Source organism: Sciurus vulgaris, assembly GCF_902686455.1.
Source record: "Sciurus vulgaris genome assembly, chromosome: 13".
Taxonomy (NCBI): domain Eukaryota; kingdom Metazoa; phylum Chordata; class Mammalia; order Rodentia; family Sciuridae; genus Sciurus; species Sciurus vulgaris.
In genome coordinates, this window is record NC_136474.1 from 25,333,350 (window position 1) to 25,351,971 (window position 18,622).

Genomic DNA, 18,622 nt, shown 5'->3' on the forward strand with positions numbered 1-18,622 from the left:
CACTCACCAGTTAGGAACTCAAGCCTGGAGAGACAGTGATGCTTGCCCAAGGCCCAGAGCTGGTGCCCAAGAGGGGCTTGTCCTCCAGGACAGCTTTCCACAACCACATGGGGTATTTAATTTTTTTCAGGCTCATGTTTTTAGACTTATTTGTATTTAATTTAATTAAAAGTTAAATTAAGAGTCTTAATTTAAAATCTGCAAAGTTTGCTAGAGTTTGCTAGAACTATAGTTACAGTTTGGCAGAATAATTAGTAAATTTTTAATAGCTGGTTGCCTTCAAGTTAAATTTAGTTGGAAGCTGAGGCAGGAGGATCACGAGTTCAAAGCCAGCCTAAGCAACTCAGTGAGACCCTGTCTCTAAATAAAATACAAAATAGTATGGGGCTGGGGATGTGGCTCAGTGGTGGAGTGCCCCTGAGTTCAATCCCCGGTACCAAAAAAAAAAAAGAAAGAAAATTTAGTTGGCATCAAAGGAATTCTTTTACTAAAGGATACAAATTGTAAAACTCTTCTCAGTGGAATGCAGAAGAATTGGCATACATCTTCATTGTAACTTTTTATCATGGTTTTTCTCTTTGTCACTTAATTCATAATTCATAGATGTGGTTAAAGTAACTTGGGACTTTTTGCTTTTACCTTCATAAGTACTATGGGTGAACTAGATCATTGGTCCCCAAACTTGGCTGTACATTAGAATCACCTCATGAGCTTTCTGAAGTTAAATTCCAACCTAAATATACCCAAGTCAGGGAATAAAGTCCTGGCGTGCCCATTGCTGTGTTGAAAACTGCAGCTATAGGAAAGAATGATGTGAGAAAGTCCTCCGGTATGGAGTTAGGTGAGGCTGGCATGCAGCAGTGACTTAGGAAGAATTGAGGTGCTTCTTTACACTTGTATGCTTGCATGCCCAGTGCTCCCATATAGGTCTCTTTGGAGAGAAGCCAGAATAAGATCGGGTATGGGAACAGGCATGTCATTCTTACATATTATCCAAGTTGTGTGTATTTTACCAGTTGCATGCATTACCTATATAAAATTTTGATATTTAAAAAAATTCTAGCAGAGTGTGGTGGCACCTCTTATAATCTCAATTATTTGGGAGCCTGAAGCTTGGCAACTTAGTAAGACCCTACCTCAAAATAAAATTTTAAAAAGAGCCAGGGTGTGATCAGAGTGGAGTGCTTTCCTAGCATGTTCAAGACCCTGGATTCAATCCACAGTAGTCCTTCTGAAAAACAATATTCTAAATTTCTAGCCCTGTTCTCCAAAGGATCTGACTTAGGATGTCTGAAATAGGTCCAGGAGTCTGTACACCTTAAAAACTCGGATAATTCTGATGTAAGGCCAAATGTGGTAAATTCCAGTGTTATGTAACCACATCTCTTAGTTTGGAAATATGAAGAAGAGGGAAGATGGTAGCCATGCAGTTACAATAGATGACCTTTTTTGGGCTCACTGGAGCCACTGCCAGAGTGAGTTCCATCCTGGCTTTGATGCAGTGATCATACAGTGGCAGAAATGGAGCTCAGATAGGGAAATCTGGGTTCTGGCTGGGTTTGTCAATGTTTATAGACACTCTGGGCCTCCGTGTTCCTGATGCAAGAAATGAGGAGTGTTGACACTGATTGGCCAAAGATGACCTGAGCACCCCCTGCAGCAAGGAAACTTCACCCCTGGAAACTGCTGGGGAGGCTCTGCAGGGGTGAAACGAGGATGGGGCTGCTGACCTGGAGATGGTCACAAGACAGTCTTGGTAGGGACTAGTCAAAATTTCTAAGCTATAGAGTGGCTGGAATGATCAAAACCTTTGTGGTTACTGTCCAGTACAAGTGTCTGTGGTTCTGCCTACAGCTTGTAAGTGGGGATAGGAAGTCTCACAGAGTCTGATCTTCATCTGTGTTGTACTTCATGGTTCTGGTTTGGGATAATTAAAGCTGTCTTAGGAGTCAGGGTACTTTTTGGAAGTTGTGGTTTCTATTCAGATTCTCAGTTCCCCTTCCTCATTCCCTCCAAGAGCTGTCGGCAGTACCATTTTTTACTTTATTAAGGCCATATAATGCTCAGATGATAGTGAGCTCTGTGTATAGCACCAAAACTCTGCTAAGTATAATATACATCACAATAGTCTTTTAAGATATATTGTTTGTTTTGTTATATATTGTGTTTAAAATATAATACATTTAAAATATTAGAAAAAGAATATTTGTACCTCAATAGAAGCAGGAAGACCCTGTGGTATAATTCTAAATTTATTTTTTCCCAGACGCAGATAGGATAGGCTCTTCAAAGATTTAAACGCTAAAGGATCGACATTGATTTCACTGAGATTGTTTCCTTCCAATTCTAAGGTGACCAGTTGATTTAAGTCTATAAAAAAATAAAGTTATCAGGATATTAGAATAATTTTTAAAACCATGTAGTTTGAGCTTCAGTAGAGTGCTTGCCTAGCCTGCACAAGGACACACCAAAAAGAAGAAAAAAAAAAAAAAAAAAACACACAGGAAAACGAAATACCAGTTTTATACCATGCATGTGAAGAGTTATTCAGAGTGTGTAGTTTCTTCATCTTTGCCTCCCCCCAGCTCTTCCAAAGTACTTTACATATCTCAGGTTCACCATTCAAGCAGGGCAAAATGCATGGTCCAAAGAAGAAATGATTCTGGTGCTATACAGTACAAATATGTATAAGGAACAGAAGCAAGAGGGGTGGAAGAAGGAAGAAGGCAGGAAGAGCGTCAGGGACATCGGCAGAGGCTGCGCTGACCAAACGGGATTTGAAATTCAGGTGGGCAAGGTGTACAAAGTTGTATAAGATCAGTGGAAACATTTGCAGAGATGTGTAGGTATGAATTGGCAGCATGATAGATGAAGGGTTGATGAAGGACTCCTTTTTCCAGGGCACAGAAAGGAGCCCTCTTTCCCTGGAAAGCCCTCAATCTCTGAGCAAGGGAATTAGAAATAAAGCAGAGCAGTGAATTCCCATCATAGTTATTCACTTATTGGCACAGAGTGTGGCCAAGTGGAAGTTTTGAAAGAAAGATGATGAAAAAATTCTTCACGCATCCAGATTGAGCTACCAAGAAAGGCCTTTATACAAACAAGTTTTTTCTGCACCGTTTCTGCTGGCCTCAAGAGTGGTACCATGCAGGTCAATTGGAAGCTTGTCCCTGGATCACACCACTCAACAGTGACATGCCCAGAGGCATCTGAGTCAGAGATTCAAGGTGTGGCCAAGATTCCCAGAATAGGGGATGTTTTCCTGTTAAACTCCTGTCATGGTATTGCACCAAATGTCCTGTGCAATTCATTCTTACTTTTAGGCAGCAGCAAGAGTAGGGACAATAAATGCTAGAAGATTAAACGAGAAAGCAGTGTAGATTTGATTGGAAGCGGTAGGCTCTTAGGGATAGAAAAATTTAGATATAAGTGGGAGGAACGTGTATGCTGAAACACACGCAGGTGAAGGGTTCAATGGGTGAACTGGGGATGGGGGCTTCACCCTGGAATGGGCCATGGGCAGTGGGGTGAAGTCGTCCTCAGGGAGAAGTACTCTGGAGCAGGCCTTCGTGCCCTTGATTCAGGTCTGGCTCTCATTCTCTAGGCTCTGAGGGGAAAGGCCAGGGTGGCATGGCAAAAGCCACATGGTAAATGATTGATCAGGTGGTGGTGCTCAAGATCAGTTAAGGGCTGAATGACAAGTAGTAGGGAGACCAGCCAAGAATCTTCAGTAAGTGGTTACTTTTTCTCATATTCTCCTGTTTCCAAAACTAAAGGTACTAGGAAGCCAACATTTCTCTTGTGTATAGGTGAGATTTTGAAATTGGAAGTTTTCCATTGAAAAGTAGGCAACAGAAGTGGACTGATGGTCATGCGCAACCTTCTGAGAGAAACACAGGCAAATGCATAACACTGTGTTCCTGTGCTGCTATTCTCTGGTGTGTGTATAGCAAGAAGATGGAGTTAGAGGCAGTTTCTGGTTGAAGTTGAGAGAAGGATTTGTGAGCAGGAACCAGGCAAAGGTAAGAAGACTTGCTGTAGGTGAGGTGCCATGACCCGTTGTAGACATGGTAACGTGTCAGTGTTAATGGTGGCCTAGAGGGACCTGCAGTGATGGTGCTTTGGTCGTTCTGGTTACTAGTCAAGACGAGGATGTTTCTGAAGCATGCCCAGTTTCCCACAGCCCCTCCCTCTGCCTGTCCCTCTTCTCCCCCGAAGGCTGACCTTCTTTCTCCCCAGTGTGTGCGCACAATTGCAGTGATCTCCCACATCTCCTTGGCATGCGCATCCTCACAGGTTCACCTGCCCTCCATGCTTATCAAATGCCTGCTTTGTTGCCATAGTACCTAGAATCACCCTTTCTCTTCATGTCTTTTATGTGCTCTCTTCTCTCCATGGACTGCCCTCCTCCCCACTCCTCTGGAACTATATTGTGTAACAAGTGGGGAGATGCCAGAGAGGGATGCTGGGAGAGCAGTAGCCACTTTGGGCCGAGCACGGGGCTCCACCCAGGCAGCTGCATCTTGGAACTGGTTGGAGCAGTGCTTGGACTCACCTGCCCACTGCCAACCAGCCCTCCCATCCAGAGCAGCAGGCCTCACAGGGGCAAGGCAGCACCTAGATCAAGGGGCCAGCACCACAGTAGCATTAAGACCCAGCCCACCTAGAAAGTGCAAGGAGATTTTCTGGGCAAGAGCACTGCAGAGAGCCTCCTTTCTGGCCGCCTGTCGGGGGACAATGCCACCTCCATGCCTCATGTATGGAGAAAGTGTAGGCAGTTAGTTCTCCCGGTACTTCGTATCCACACTGGGAATGTGGAAGCTTTAGTGTGCGAGGGAGAAGAGTTCACTGAGAAGCAGTTCCAGGGATATATGAGAGTACCTTCAAAATAAGGAGCTTATGTTTTATGTTGTCATGTGATAGCACTGCTAGAAATATGAACCCACATAGAGTTCCTACACAGTCTGTTAGTATTCTTGGTCTAAATTTCATGTTCCCTTCAGTCTAATGAAGCAGTTAGAAATTAAATTTCCAATGTCTTCTCCATATGACAAAGCCCATCAAAATTTTTGCTTATTAATGCTTTTCATATGTACCCTGAAATCCATCTAGAAATTGAGTGTTTCCGTAACTTTGTTATCCTCAGATTTGGCAGATCTCATAATTACTTTTCTCATCACCAGAACTGTTTTGTTCCTATAATACTTGGGGGAGCTGAAGGAAATAGATTGTCTTATTCCTTTAAATGTTTGGTTTATCAACATTTACATTAAAATATGTTTCAAATGAAGTTAGCAGAAAGTGTTGAGCACTTCAAGAGTTAGGCTAGATGGGAAATTAAAAGAAAAATTAGGCAGTCTTTGTCTTAAGGAAGCATGCAATCTAATCAGAGGTGTCAGGATGTGTGGAAAGTAAAATAACCACGCCTCTTTTGTACAGTCCCATTATGTCAACTTTGGCTACCTCACGTAGACCAGAAACAGCAGAGGAGCCAGTCACAGCTGGTTCAAATGTACCTCACTTAAGTTCTTCCACCAGAAAGCTGCCTCCATGCAGCCTCGCTGTACATACCACAGAGCGAGGACATAGCGGGACCCTAGTGCCAGCCCATGGCCTCTCAGGAACAAGCTGCCAAAGCCAAGGCTACTACGTGGGGTGCACTACCTTCACTGCACATAGCACCTCGTCCTCAGACTGTCTGCTCACTCCTACTTCATACATACCTTTCATGTGATTGGACTCAGGTTTCAACATGTGACAGGTTTAAATAGTGATGTGTGTGGACACAGCACAAGTTGTGGGTAGTGTGAAGAAAGAGGTCCAATCACCAAACCAACCAGAACCAACAAAAACAACAATACAGAGCCCCAAAACATGTGGTATTGTGGGGAGAATTTGTGCAGCCCTTCAGAGAGTAGGGACTTGTCAGAGAGTTACTGCATTGTGAATGATAAGAACCTGGAATCAATGAGCAAAACTTTATTTTTTGTACTGGGGATCTAAGCTGGGGCTCTGTACTGCTAAGCTCTAGCCCCCCCCCCCCCCCCCCTTTAGACAGTGTCACTAAATTGCTGAGACTGGCCTTAAACTTGTGATCCTCATGCCTCAGCCTCCAGAGTCACTAGGATTATATCCATGTGCCACTGTGCCCGGTTACTTTTTTTTTTTTTTTCAAAGACAACGAACAGTTTAAAGTATACTTTAAGATGAAGTTGTAGCTCAGTGGTAGAGCACTTGCCTTGCACATGTGAGGCACTGCGTTTGATCCTCAGCACCACATATAAAAATAAATGTGTCCATCTACAACTAAAAATATCAAAAAATAAAAAGATTAAGTTTTACCACTAATTAGTGACCACTGATGATCAACTGAAATGATCAAGTGACCTAATTTTTTTTCTAGTTATATACTTGACTGTAATATAAGTCAAATTTCCACATGATGTTGGAAGAAAGGTTATAAGGAAACATTGTAAAACACCAAATGTTAAATACCTGATAAACTTTCTTCATCGATAGCCTGAAGATTGTTCTCATTGATTTTAAGTTCTTCTAATGTAGATGGTAGTTCTGAAGGAATCCGTACCAGATTATTTCCATCCAAATTTAAACGGGTTAACTTCTTCAGAAGCTTAAAAAGCAGATCTCAAAATTACCATTTTATCTGGTCACATTTATGCAGTCACATATCTCACGTAATAATTTTATTTTAAAGTAGGGACTAAGTTTTAACACTCTACACTTCCTTAAGCTTAAACAGTGATGTCCAGGCCACACCCTGTTCCCCATTTCCCTGCCACATGAATATCATCTTGGTGATAGCACAGATTCTCAGGCATTTGCAGTAGACTACAATTGATGACTTGTATCCTACTTACACATATTACAGCTTTAGAAAGCCAGAGAAAGCTACTGTGTCCAAGGGGTCAGTTGTATTTAGCTGAGATCTGAGGTGTTCACCTTCACCACAAGAGATAGATATTTTATTAAGTCATACAATAATGTGAGTTTGTTGTGGATATTAACAGGACAGTGATTTTACTCTTTTTAACATTTATAAAACTCAGTTTCCAGTCAACACTAATATTTATGTTAGAAAGTGGGTCATGAAATAGTACCAATTACTGTGAAAAATTTTCAAAACAAAATGCTACAAATATCACAAGCTATTCATGTATGGTACCTATACAATTGATTCTGGAAAAGCATGTTTCCATATTTGTAGTTGCGTGCTCATTGAACATACCTCGCCCGTAACCTCTAAAAGCAGAGTACTGAAGTTGGGTATATTTTAGTGAAGTCACATGGAATAGTTCTCTTCTCCACTGATCACATTCAAATTTCAACAGTTTTGGAACAGGACAGAAAATCTCAAAGCAAGAAAAGGAGGTACATTCCTACATTTTCCTCTTGATCAAACACAGGAAATGGGGGTGGGGAGCGCAGCTCAGTAGTAGTGTGCTTGCCTAGCATGTGTAAGGCCCTGGGTTTAATCCCCAGCACCACAATGCAGGGGACACAAAAAAAAAAAAAAAATGAGGGAGAGTGTATATACTAGTTTTTATGTATACACAAAAACCTTTTCCTCTCTTGCTTGAAATTTCTTAATCCTCTCTTCTCCTTAAAAAAAACAAAACAAAAAAAACTTTTACTCAAATCTGTTCCCTTCCAAGATTTACTATACTATTTCCTATCATTTCTCTTTCCCTCTTCTTTTCCAACCTATCCCATGCTAATTTGTTCTAAGCCCGTTTGTTTTTCCAGAGCCCTCTCTGCCAAAGTGTCCTCCATCAGATTTTGCCCATTGCACAAAATAAGAAAGCAGTAGTTTGCTGACCTGAACATGTTAATAGAGTTTCCAGATGAGCCCTCGTTTGTTCCTAGACAATACTTCATATACTAAGAGATCTGATTTCAATATGTTTCCAGCTACTTGGGGAGAAACAAGTTCATAAATTCAAAATATTAATTATGTCATCGATGATATTGCTGGTGCTCTTAGGGTAAGACTACGAATAGATAAACCAACAAACTGTATTCAAGAAAAAACTTAAATGCAATTTAGGGACATCAGAGAGGAAACTTTCTTAATGTAAAAGAAAACGACCCATTAAAACCATTTTGCTTTTCCTCCCTTCTCCACCAACAGCCAGTTCAAGTCCACATGGTTTCTTTTTCACAAATTGGAGCATGTGATTACCTTGAATGCTTTGGGGCCTATGCCTGAAGATGTTATATGATTTTTGCTCAGATCAAGCCTTTCCAAATTCGGCAATCCATTAAATGCTTCATCTGGGATGGAGGTGATGGAATTCCCTAGGACACACAGCAGTTGTTAGGCACATGTGCACGTACATATATGTTAACATGTATAGGGGGTGTTTGCGTACATGTATGTACATAGTTATCTGGAGGAGAAAGCAATGTGCAGAACAAAGGCAGAAAAGATACAAACAAATGCATGTTCACAGTATTAACAAGATCAGGATTAGACAATTCAATACAGAATTTTCTCAAAAATTCATAGTAGTCAGTACTTCATGTTTCAGATAGCACTGCTTAAGACAGCGAGAATGCAGTCTGCTGGACAGTATTAGAGCATTCTGTATCTACAACAAAAATAGGTTTCTGCAAAGTTATATAAAAACTGATTTTTTTCTTCTTCATATTTTTTCATTTCCATTTTCCTCAACTGGGAACATGATACTATTTTTATCCAAGAACTCACAGGCAAGTCACTAACTTCTTATGAGTATGTTTCCTTCTCTGTATAAGAAGCCTAGGAAGGCTGGGTTTGTGGCTTAGTGGCAGAGTGCTTGCTGAGCACATGTGAGGCACTGGATTCGATCCTTAACACCACATAAAAACAAACAAATAAAATATAGGCATTCTTTCCATCTACAACTACAAAAAAAAAAAAAAAAAAGCCTGGGAAGATCATCTCTCAGACCCCACATCCCAAACCTAATGCTATACCTCTGTCTTCAGTCTGCAAAGGTTCTTCCATGCTTCAGTTTTATGCTTTTGTTTTGACATTTACTTTAGTACAGTAGTTGATGATTTTAAGTACAAAAAGTGAGTTTAAAAAAAAAAAAAAAAAAAAAAAACACATGGTGACCTGCTTGTAAAACCTAGACAGGATGGTCCAAAATGGGTTGTTTATCTTTCCTAAGACTCAAGACTTCCACAAATTGGATTTTCTTAGGGCAGTCCATTCTTGGCATGTAGCCTGCAGAAGGAGGGGCCTTACTGGGCAAGAGAGGAATTTGCTAGGTTGGTCATATGAAAGTGGGTTGAAAGCCTGTGTCAGGGAGGCCATGGAAGCTATCTACAGTAGGACTCTGCAGTGTCAAAGGTGTTAGCAGAGTCCTATTGCAGATAACTGTCCCTGCACAAATTTATTACACCTGTTGGATCCCATACTCCTGCATCCTCAGGACCACCCCTGGTATGTCCCACCAGCCAGTCCCTCACAACTGGTCTTGCTGTTCTTCCACTCAGAACCTGTCTGGTGGCCCCGTGGACAAGGTCTGTATACCAGGCTGAAGTGAGCAGAAACAGTGACACTAGTGCTGGCAGGTGGTGGAGCACCCCAACACTACTGGGGCAAATGGTGCGGCCACTTGGAGTTGAGCAGTTTCTTACTAAGTTAAATGTGAATTTGTCACATTGCTCAGCCCTTCGACTCCTGAACATAGCCCTAGAGAAGTGAAGACTCAGGTCCACATAATCCCCTGTATGTGGATGTTTAGAGCAACTTTGTACATAATCACCCCAGACTAGAAGCAACTGGGTGCTCCCTAGCTGGCACCTGGTTCATCCATACAATGAAACATTGCTCATCAATAAAGATCAATAAAGATGATGTGGCCAGCCACAGTGAGGTATGGTAACTTGGGAGGCTGAGGCAGGAGGATTGTAAGTTAGAAGACAGTCTCTGCAACTTAATGAAACCCTGTCTCAAAAAGGGATGGGGATATAGCTCAGTGGTAGAGCAACCTAGGTTCAGTTCCTAATACCATGAAAAAGAAAAGAAAAAGCCCAACTGAAATCTGTGTGATTCCAGTTATGTGACAATCTCTAAAAGCCAAAGCTATGGGAACAGAAAACAGATCAGTTTTTTGTGAGATAGCGACATGAAGAATTTTGGGGAGTGATGGAAATATTCTATATCTTGATCATAGTGGTTTTTATATGACTGCATGCATCTGTCAAAACTGTAGAACCAGACACTAAAAATAAATTTTACTCTGCATAAATTATACCTCATTAAAGGTGACTTTTTAAAAGGTCCATGGAAAATCATCATTTGGTTTGAAGTTTGCTTTCTACCTAACTGATCTGTTCTGCAGTAAGCATCTGTCTTCTGCACAGTACATATGTGATGAAATCAGTCTCTAATGAAATTAAAGTGTAAAACATTTGTTGAGCAGTGAGAGTCACCACTTACATGTAAAGCACAAAATAAAACAAATCAACATCTCTTACCAACCAGCTCCAGACTTGTTATCCCTGGCGCTGTGAGTGGTGGGATGTGGGTGAGGGCCGTGTGGACACAGCTGATGGTCTTGTAGGACAGGGAGCAGCTGCTGGGCAGGCGAGGCTTGCCTCTAGGGGGAGCAGCAGCAGGGAACCGGGAGGGCGGGCGGAACACGTCTCCTCTTACAGCATCCTCTTCTTCTTCCTCCTCTCCTTCCTCTTCGTCATGGCTGTCCTCCTCCTCCTCCTCCTCCTCCTCCTCCTCCTCCCCTCTTCCATGGTAGAGCCACTGATGTGCTGGCCTCCCTTCTCCAGGGCTTGGCTTCCTCTCTCTCCTCCTTTCCTCACTGTGAAGTTTGTCCTGGTCATGGGTTCCAGTGGTCTCTTCCTTGTGCTCATTACCTTTAACTTCTTCATTCTCCTCAGATTCAGGTGCTTCTTTTCTGAATACTTGGTCCATTTCCCCCAGAGGAGGTGGCTTATGAAGTAAATTGGTAGGTTCTCTTTGTTCTGAAGAATCACCAGAAAATTCATTTCTGTCATTTAAGGCTCTACCACTGAGTAGGGAATAGGAGACTACTGACCACGCAAGAGGAGGCAGCAGGGGCAAGTTGATGATGTTAATGAAGGAAAAATAATAAGGAAAATGAGCTTAGTAAATATTATTCCCTCCAATATTTGAGTGCCACTTTGCAATCTTTCCTTGAAAATTAATCATAACTTTATTTGTTTTGAAATATCTCCTATACATTTATTTTTGTGTGTGTATGTGGGTCTTCATACTAGTTTTTACACTGGGTAACTTAACACTTATTTTAGCTAGCATTTAACACTACCTGGTGATTGAAGAGGGAATAATATTGCCACATGATGCAAAGCGGAAAGCAGTGCTATTGTGACACCATCAGATGTGAATCCTTTATAATAGATACTGTTCTGTTAATTGGTGCTATTGATAATGGAAGAATTTACAGCCTGCCATCAGATATTTTAAAAGATGAGACCTATATGTTTTACTTGCTTATGGTTGTAAAACCACCTGTATTTATAGGTTTATTATTATTTTCATCTAATTTTCTTTTAGCTCCATGGGCCTGATAGGATCCTCTGAAATTCAGAATTATAGATGGAAAGTTCTCTTTTTCAGGGCTGGGGAGAGCTTGCTTAGCATGTACAAGACCCTGGGTTCAATCCCTACTACTGCAAATTAAAGAAAAAAGAAGAAAAAATTCTTTTTTTCTTTCCTGGATTCTCTATAATCAGTTGTACTGCCTGAGACTCACCAATGACATCCTGGCCCTAAGGGGTTATTGTTTTAACTTAGACATAAGCACAGGAGTGCTGCTCATCATTCCACGATGATGGGAGTAGAATCACAGAAAACAAATCTACATTTGTATTTGTGTTTTTGGCAGAAAGTGGAGAAGACATGACACAGGTCTTAGATTCAGTGTTACCCTTTAGTAAAAAGTTCTAAGGAAAAGTGAGTTTTCTTCCATCAGTACTTATAAATTAATTATCTCTCTTCTTTAACTTAATTCTATATACAAACTACCCCTAAAAAGAACTCAGAAAATACAATTATTTGAAGAAATTACCTGTGGCATTAGTTCAGTATATATTATAAAGTTAGTTATTTTTTCACATCTCTAAAAAAGCATGCAGAAGGAGAATAGGAAAAAATTAGTAAGGGAAGTGAAAGCTATCATATTGAAGCATTTAAAATCCTTCCTGTATATCCAAGTTGATTTTTCCAAAATGACTACAACATTTCAGAAGTACTCCATGTCCTTTGAAAAACTGCCTGAGAATTTCTGGATTTTGCCTTCTAAACCTTGTGTTTCACTTCAAGGAATCATTTTCATTGAATACTTTTATTTTCTAACACTTTTCACAAAGCATGTTTTAGTGAAGTAATTGACAGGATGAAGCAAAATACAATTCCCAAATATTCTAAAGTTCATGTTGGCAAGAGACTTCTGTAGATACTTACTTTGTGATCATTTGTGTGAATAGGAGCAATCTGCCATGGTTATAGACAAGAGAAAATGTCCCTATTCCTACCTGTCAAATTAATTAACAGCTGTTTGTTTCTTTTTATAAGTTATTGACTTGGATTTTCTTACAAGAGGACTGGCCCTTCCTCCAAAGGACCCCACTTGTCTAGGTACCAGCCTTACTAGAGAAGGGATCAGTGAGCATCCAAGAAGACTGCTCCATATGAAACCTGCATTTCCCTCGTCTTATTCAGGCCACAAAGCAGGTCCCTGTGCTGCTCTGGCGTGTTTGGGTGTAGCCAGGAGGCCTGAAACTTTGTTTTCATGACTTCAGTATCTTCATCTGATATGATAACTGTACCCATGGTGAGTTGGATTAAGTGAGCTAATGCCTATATAGATCAGAGCAGAGTGCTTAATTCCTAGTAACCCATGGTCTGTTTTAGAAATTCTGTCACTGTATCTTTAAAGCTACAAGTCACAGGTGGAACGCAGTCTGGTCTTACTCAGTCAGACAGAGCTAGAACTATAGAGCCACAATCATGATCTCTATACCCAACCACATTCTTCTTGGGGACTTCTGTGTTTATCAGCATCGTGCCATATTTTAGGTAGCCTGACGACTAGTTTATCATCACTTAAACCTGGTGACAAAATAAAAACAAGTAGAAGTTAAAGACACATGCGGTACTTTGTTTTGGCTAAATCTCTATACCAGTGTCGGTGCAGATGGGGCAGCATTCCCCTTCAGGTATGACTGTGTGGGGGCACGTCAGGGGGTGGCACATGGTCTCATCACAAAGGACTCTTCCATCTGAGCAGAGGCAGGTGGTGCAGGGCTCGGGAGACCACACTGCTTTGTTGTACAGAGTCATGCCCTTTACTAAGCAGTGTCCCTTTTTTCCTAGAAGAGAATAATAACACATTTAAATTTCTTAAGTAGGTACCAGCATTTGTGAATGGAAGTGGACACAATGTGAAGTCAAAATGATATAACAGTGCAAGAATAGAATTCTGTGTGCATTCGTACACAGATAAAAATGGCTTCTGAAACGTTTTTCACTGGCTGTCTTTTCAGCTACTTTCACTAAGCCTCTGAGAATGATCTCCCCATGGTAACTTGACTGAACCTTACACATCCAACCTGTATCTGTGAGGCTAGGCTAAGTTATACAACAGAAGGAACAACCCCTAAATCTCAGTTGTTTCTTGTTCAATTTGACAACAACAGACTTCCCAGATTGCCACAGTGATGAGAATGAGGTTGAAAGTCACACTTGAGTTCCAGGTGTCTGATCATACTTTCCAAAGCAAATCATACAGCTGCACCTAACTTCAGAGGGGGAAGCCCTGCAGTTCTGCCACATCCCGAGAGCTGGAACAGCACAGGAACAACCACATCCCACGCTTGTGGATATGCATGCAGGGAAAGGGGAGACAGCATGCTTCTGTGGGCAGCTCAGTGAGACATTGCAGCTCTCTTTTGAGTTGTTATATTATTGAAATAAAATTTGTACACCTCATAGTCACCCTTTTAAAGTGCACAGTGAGTAGTTTTTAGTATATTCACTTCTCCACATATACTTGTCCACTTACCTACAACCCTGTATCAGCTGTATTAGAGAATATTAGGGAATATTGGAGGGGACATTATCTTTCTACTCCTGTTGTCATTGCTGATGCCTGTCCTCCATCTGAGCCACTGTTGTCAAGTTCTACGCCTAGATGAGCTCTCATGGGTCTCCTCTTCACCTGACCTGCCACTGTCTCAGCCCATACAGGACCTACCTGTCCTCATTTGGATACTTGGAATAAGCTAATCTCACCTACCCAGTCACTCTGGAAAAATTAAATATGATTTTTTTTCAAATTTTTATGGAATTATAAGGGATCCCAAATAGCCAAAATAATTTTAAGAAAAAGCTAGAGGCCTTACACTTTCATATTTTAAAAAACTACAAAAGATTACTACAAACCTACAATAATCAGCTTATACCATCTGAATGTTGAAAGTCCAGACCTCTATGGACAATTAATTTTCAAGAAGGATGGGAAAATAACTCAGTGAGAACAGTCTCTTCACCAAGTGGAGGTGGGATATCTGAATTTCCACATGCAAAAGAATGAGGTTGAACTCCTACCTTGTACCAAATACAAAATGTGACTCAAAATGGATCAAAAACCTAAGTATATAAAAACTAAGACTCTAAAGTACTTTGAAGAAGATACAGGGGTAAATCTTCATGACCTTGTATTTGGCAACAGATTCTTAGACATGAAACCAAAAACACAAGCAATGAAAGAAAAAGATAAAGTAGACTTCATCAAAATTAATAATGCAGTGCATCAAAGGACATGGTCAAGTAATGAAAAGGCAGCACACACAAGGAAAGAAAATGATTGCAAATCATCTAAAATATGGTTAAAGAACTCTTAGAGAAAAAGACAGCACAATTAAAAAGTGGGCAAAGAGCTTGAATAGACATTTCTCCAAAGAAGATAAACAGTGCACAGCAAATCATAAAATCTGATGCTCAACCTTATTTATCATTAGGGATGTGCAAATCAAAAGCGCAGTGGGTTTCCATTTCATACCCACTAGAATGACAATAGTTTAAAAATATATATATTTACATATATATTTCATATTTCATAGACACAGTACCTTTATTTATTTTTATGTGGTGCTGAGGATCAAACCCAGTTACTCACATATGCTAGTCAAGCATTCTACCACTGAGGTATAACCCCAGCCCTAAAAAAAATACATTAGATATAGCATTACCTTATGATCCAGAACTTTTACTTCTAGGAATATACTCAAAAGAGTTGAAAACAGGTGTTCAAATAAAACCTAAATAAATGTCCATTACTGCACTACTCAAACTAGCCAAAGGGTGGAAACCACCGAAATGTCTATTAAGTGATGATTGATAAACAAACAAACAAAAAAATGTGGTTTATAAGGGCTGGGGAGATAGCTCAGCTGGTAGAGTGCTTGCCTTGCAAGCACAATGCCCTGAGTTCGATCCCCAGTACCGCAAAAAAAATTAAATAAATAAATAAATAAATAAATAAATAAATAAATAAATAAAAAATAAAGGAAAAAAATGTGGTTTATAAATGGAATATTATTCAGCTGTAAAAAGGAACAATGTTCCGATACATGGTAGACATGGATAAACCTTAAAAACGTGCACATTGAAAGGAGCCAGAGATACAGTCACATATTGTCTGATTCCATTTATGTGAAATTTCCAGAAGAGGCAGACTCAGAGAAAGAGAATAGATGAGGGGTTGCCAGGTGTTGGAGGTAGGAAGGAATGAGGATTTTTTTTTTTTCCAGGGTTTTCTTTGGAAGTGATGAAGATGTTCAGGAACTCAATAGTGGTGGTCATTGTGAATGTACTAAATACCACCGAATTCACTTTTAAGTGGTAAATTTTATGTTATATGTAGTAATAGAGTAAAAAAAAATTTAAGACAACTGTATAAAACATTATTTGACAATTTAGAATGTTTAGTATATATCTTCTGTACTTTTTTATGCTTGTCATCCTATATTACATATATTTAAAATTTTTTTCAGCTAGACATAGTGCTATCTGCTTGTAGTCCCAGCTGCTTGGGAGGCTGGGCAAGGCAACTGCTGGAGCCCATAAGTTAGAGGCCAGACTGCAACACAGCAAGACCCTATCACAAAAATAAATGTGAAAATAAATTTTTAAATAAAAGTGAGATCACATTATGTGTACTAGTTTTTGGTCTTTTAATTTTTTATTATTATAGTTTGGATATCTTTTCACTTAACTAAGAAAACTCTCATTCTTTAGTGGTTATGGATATACTGCTGTTACAATTACTGTTTTAGTTGATTTCTCTGCCTCTCATTTCTCACTCATGGTGTAAATGTGGCCTGAATTGCTGGCTTTTGTGTAATGGTATGCTATTTCTGTTAACTCAGTGGAAGTAATAATTTAGAAGCATTTGGTATTATTGAGATCATGTATGAATACTGACCACAGAAAATTATATGGTTTTGTTTTCTTTTGTCTTTTCAAAGTTTTATTTAATGGTAAAATACCTATAATTACTTTTTTCTTATAAACTTAGAAAAATATGTACCATTAAATACTAGTTTTTAAAAATACCTAGTTGAAACCTTTAGCAGAATTTCCAGTCTTTTCAACCTTTAAAAAGTTAGTAATTTAGTCTATTTATAAAATAAACTCAGTAGGTTCCACTCCATTTCTGGTTGAAAAAATTTGGGTTGGAATATTTAATAGCTGTGTGTTCATAAAGTCATTTGAATACTTTATTTCTATTCTAGCTGATCTGTAGTTACAAATGAAGAAGCCCTTTAAAGATGTTTATATTAGGTGTATTATGACTATAACTATTTAAAATGCATTCAAACCGGAAAGAAATAAACCAAAATCATAGCTGTGATTTTATAAGCATAGTGGTAGGATAATTATTTTTTTATTTTTTCCCATAATTTTGTGTAATTGTGTTACTTAAATTAATTCTTTTTGCATTATTCTAAGATGAATATTTATAGATGAAACCAAAAGTTAGGAAGTGTGATAACTTGGATTTTTAACTTCATGGAGGTTCTGCTCACTTGCTCTCCTGCCTCTCCCAATCCTCTTTGTCTCTCACTGTTCTCTTACCTGGTAGGACATCATAGCTTGATTCTACTCCAAGAAAACTTGCAAAGGATTCAAACTTTTCCTCCAGACTGTAATCAATGTGAACAGTGGGAAGGGTTCTTGCTACTGGCACAGCAGTTGTTTGTGGAATTCCAGCCTGTCTGTCTGACCTGTGGCTGGGTGAGGAACTTTTCCTTAGTCTTCGGTGATACATCTTCTTCCTTTGCTTCCTAGGACTGTCTTCATTTTGTCCAAAGTTGGGTTGAAAAATGATAAGCAGAATAAAACAGAACAAAACTGCTAACTTCATGTTTGCTTTTTCACTATCTGGTTTCTAGAATGAAACAAAATTTCAAAGTTAGTACTGATTGAATTTGTACCCTGAAAATGGGCGTGTAATTGCTAGTAACTCCTCAGTAGGAAGACTTCGAGAAATAATGTTGATGGGATGCATGGGTATATCCTACAGTGTTACAGCCAAATCGAAATTTGGAATTTTTCTGTAAGAATCAAAGATCTTTTCATATCTTTATCTCTAGACAGGCTTGAGCAAACTTTGACCATAAAAGACCAAATAGTAAATATTTCAGGCTTGATAACTGTTCTCTGGTGTGACTCTTCAACCCTGCCACTGTAGCATAAAATCAGCCATAGATGATATGCAAACCGGTGAGTGTGGCTGTATTCCAATAAAATGGTCATTACTATACCAGGCAGGCAGACTTGGCACCTGGGCTGCAGTCAGCCAACCCCTTTCTGGGCCTCACTATGCTGTGGGCTTTGGCAATTACTTGAGCGATCTCTCTTCACCTGTCTGCCAGGGCACTCTGTGACTAACATCACCCAAACCCATTTCCCCTGTCTTTCTGTTTCAATATTTTATTCTCTAGCTTTATAATTTATTGGAGTATGACATGATTGTACCATATAAAAGAAATGGCATCAATAATAAACAAGAAAGAGTAACTCTTAATTGGCTGGTTCATATATGTGCTGAAGCTAAGAAAGGAATTTGATAAGTATTTAGGCACTGTTTGTGCATTAGCACTGGGTCAGATTGGTAGCGTGGACAGGTAGAGAGAATCTCCACAGGTGACTGCCAGGCTGCCGTCAGAGCTCTCCTGGACTTCAGTTAGCTCTGCCAGGAAGGCTGCTGCAACCACTGCCTCTCAAGAGCCAGCCGCAGAGACAGCCTCTTAAGTGCACCCCCAACCCGCACTGCCTGTCCCCACCCACCCCATCCTGACAGCCCTTCTGAGCCCTCCGCTCAGCTCCCCTCAAGGCCCACCCCAGAGGTGGAGAGCTGCTGCACAAAGTCCAACATCCGCTCCTGATTAAAACTCTGAACTAGGAATGAAAGGAAAAAGTCATTTCACGTGATAATTGTCATTTTTGAAAACCTTATAGCTAACCTTGTACTTAGTGGTAAAATTCAGTCTTTTCTCCTTAAGATCAGGCACAATGCAAAGACACCAGTTCACAGCACTTCTGTTC

The 18,622-nt window shown here is 39.9% G+C and overlaps 2 protein-coding genes across 7 annotated transcripts in view; one reads left to right on the top strand and one right to left on the bottom strand.

The window, feature by feature from the left end:
• CENPP (centromere protein P) overlaps nt 1-18,622 on the top strand; it is a 246,755-nt gene that overhangs the window by 153,359 nt on the left and 74,774 nt on the right. The window lies entirely within an intron of this gene.
• Nucleotides 1-18,622, bottom strand: part of ECM2 (extracellular matrix protein 2) — a 97,167-nt gene that overhangs the window by 70,253 nt on the left and 8,292 nt on the right. For 2 of the 6 annotated variants that reach the window (XR_013758911.1, XM_079109436.1), the window contains exons 2-8: nt 18,417-18,475; nt 17,150-17,462; nt 13,192-13,380; nt 10,489-11,058; nt 8,201-8,316; nt 6,496-6,631; nt 2,213-2,370 (exon numbers count right to left, since the gene is read on the bottom strand). Coding sequence is in view for 5 of the 6 variants with exons in the window: in XM_079109436.1 (XP_078965562.1) it covers nt 2,213-2,370; nt 6,496-6,631; nt 8,201-8,316; nt 10,489-11,058; nt 13,192-13,380; nt 17,150-17,462; nt 18,417-18,452 (1,518 nt within the window). In the remaining variant the exon portion in view is untranslated. The remainder of the gene's footprint in view (nt 1-2,212; nt 2,371-6,495; nt 6,632-8,200; nt 8,317-10,488; nt 11,059-13,191; nt 13,381-17,149; nt 17,463-18,416; nt 18,476-18,622) is intronic. The other 4 variants (XM_079109438.1, XM_079109439.1, XM_079109437.1 and 1 more) reach the window with 3 other exon arrangements.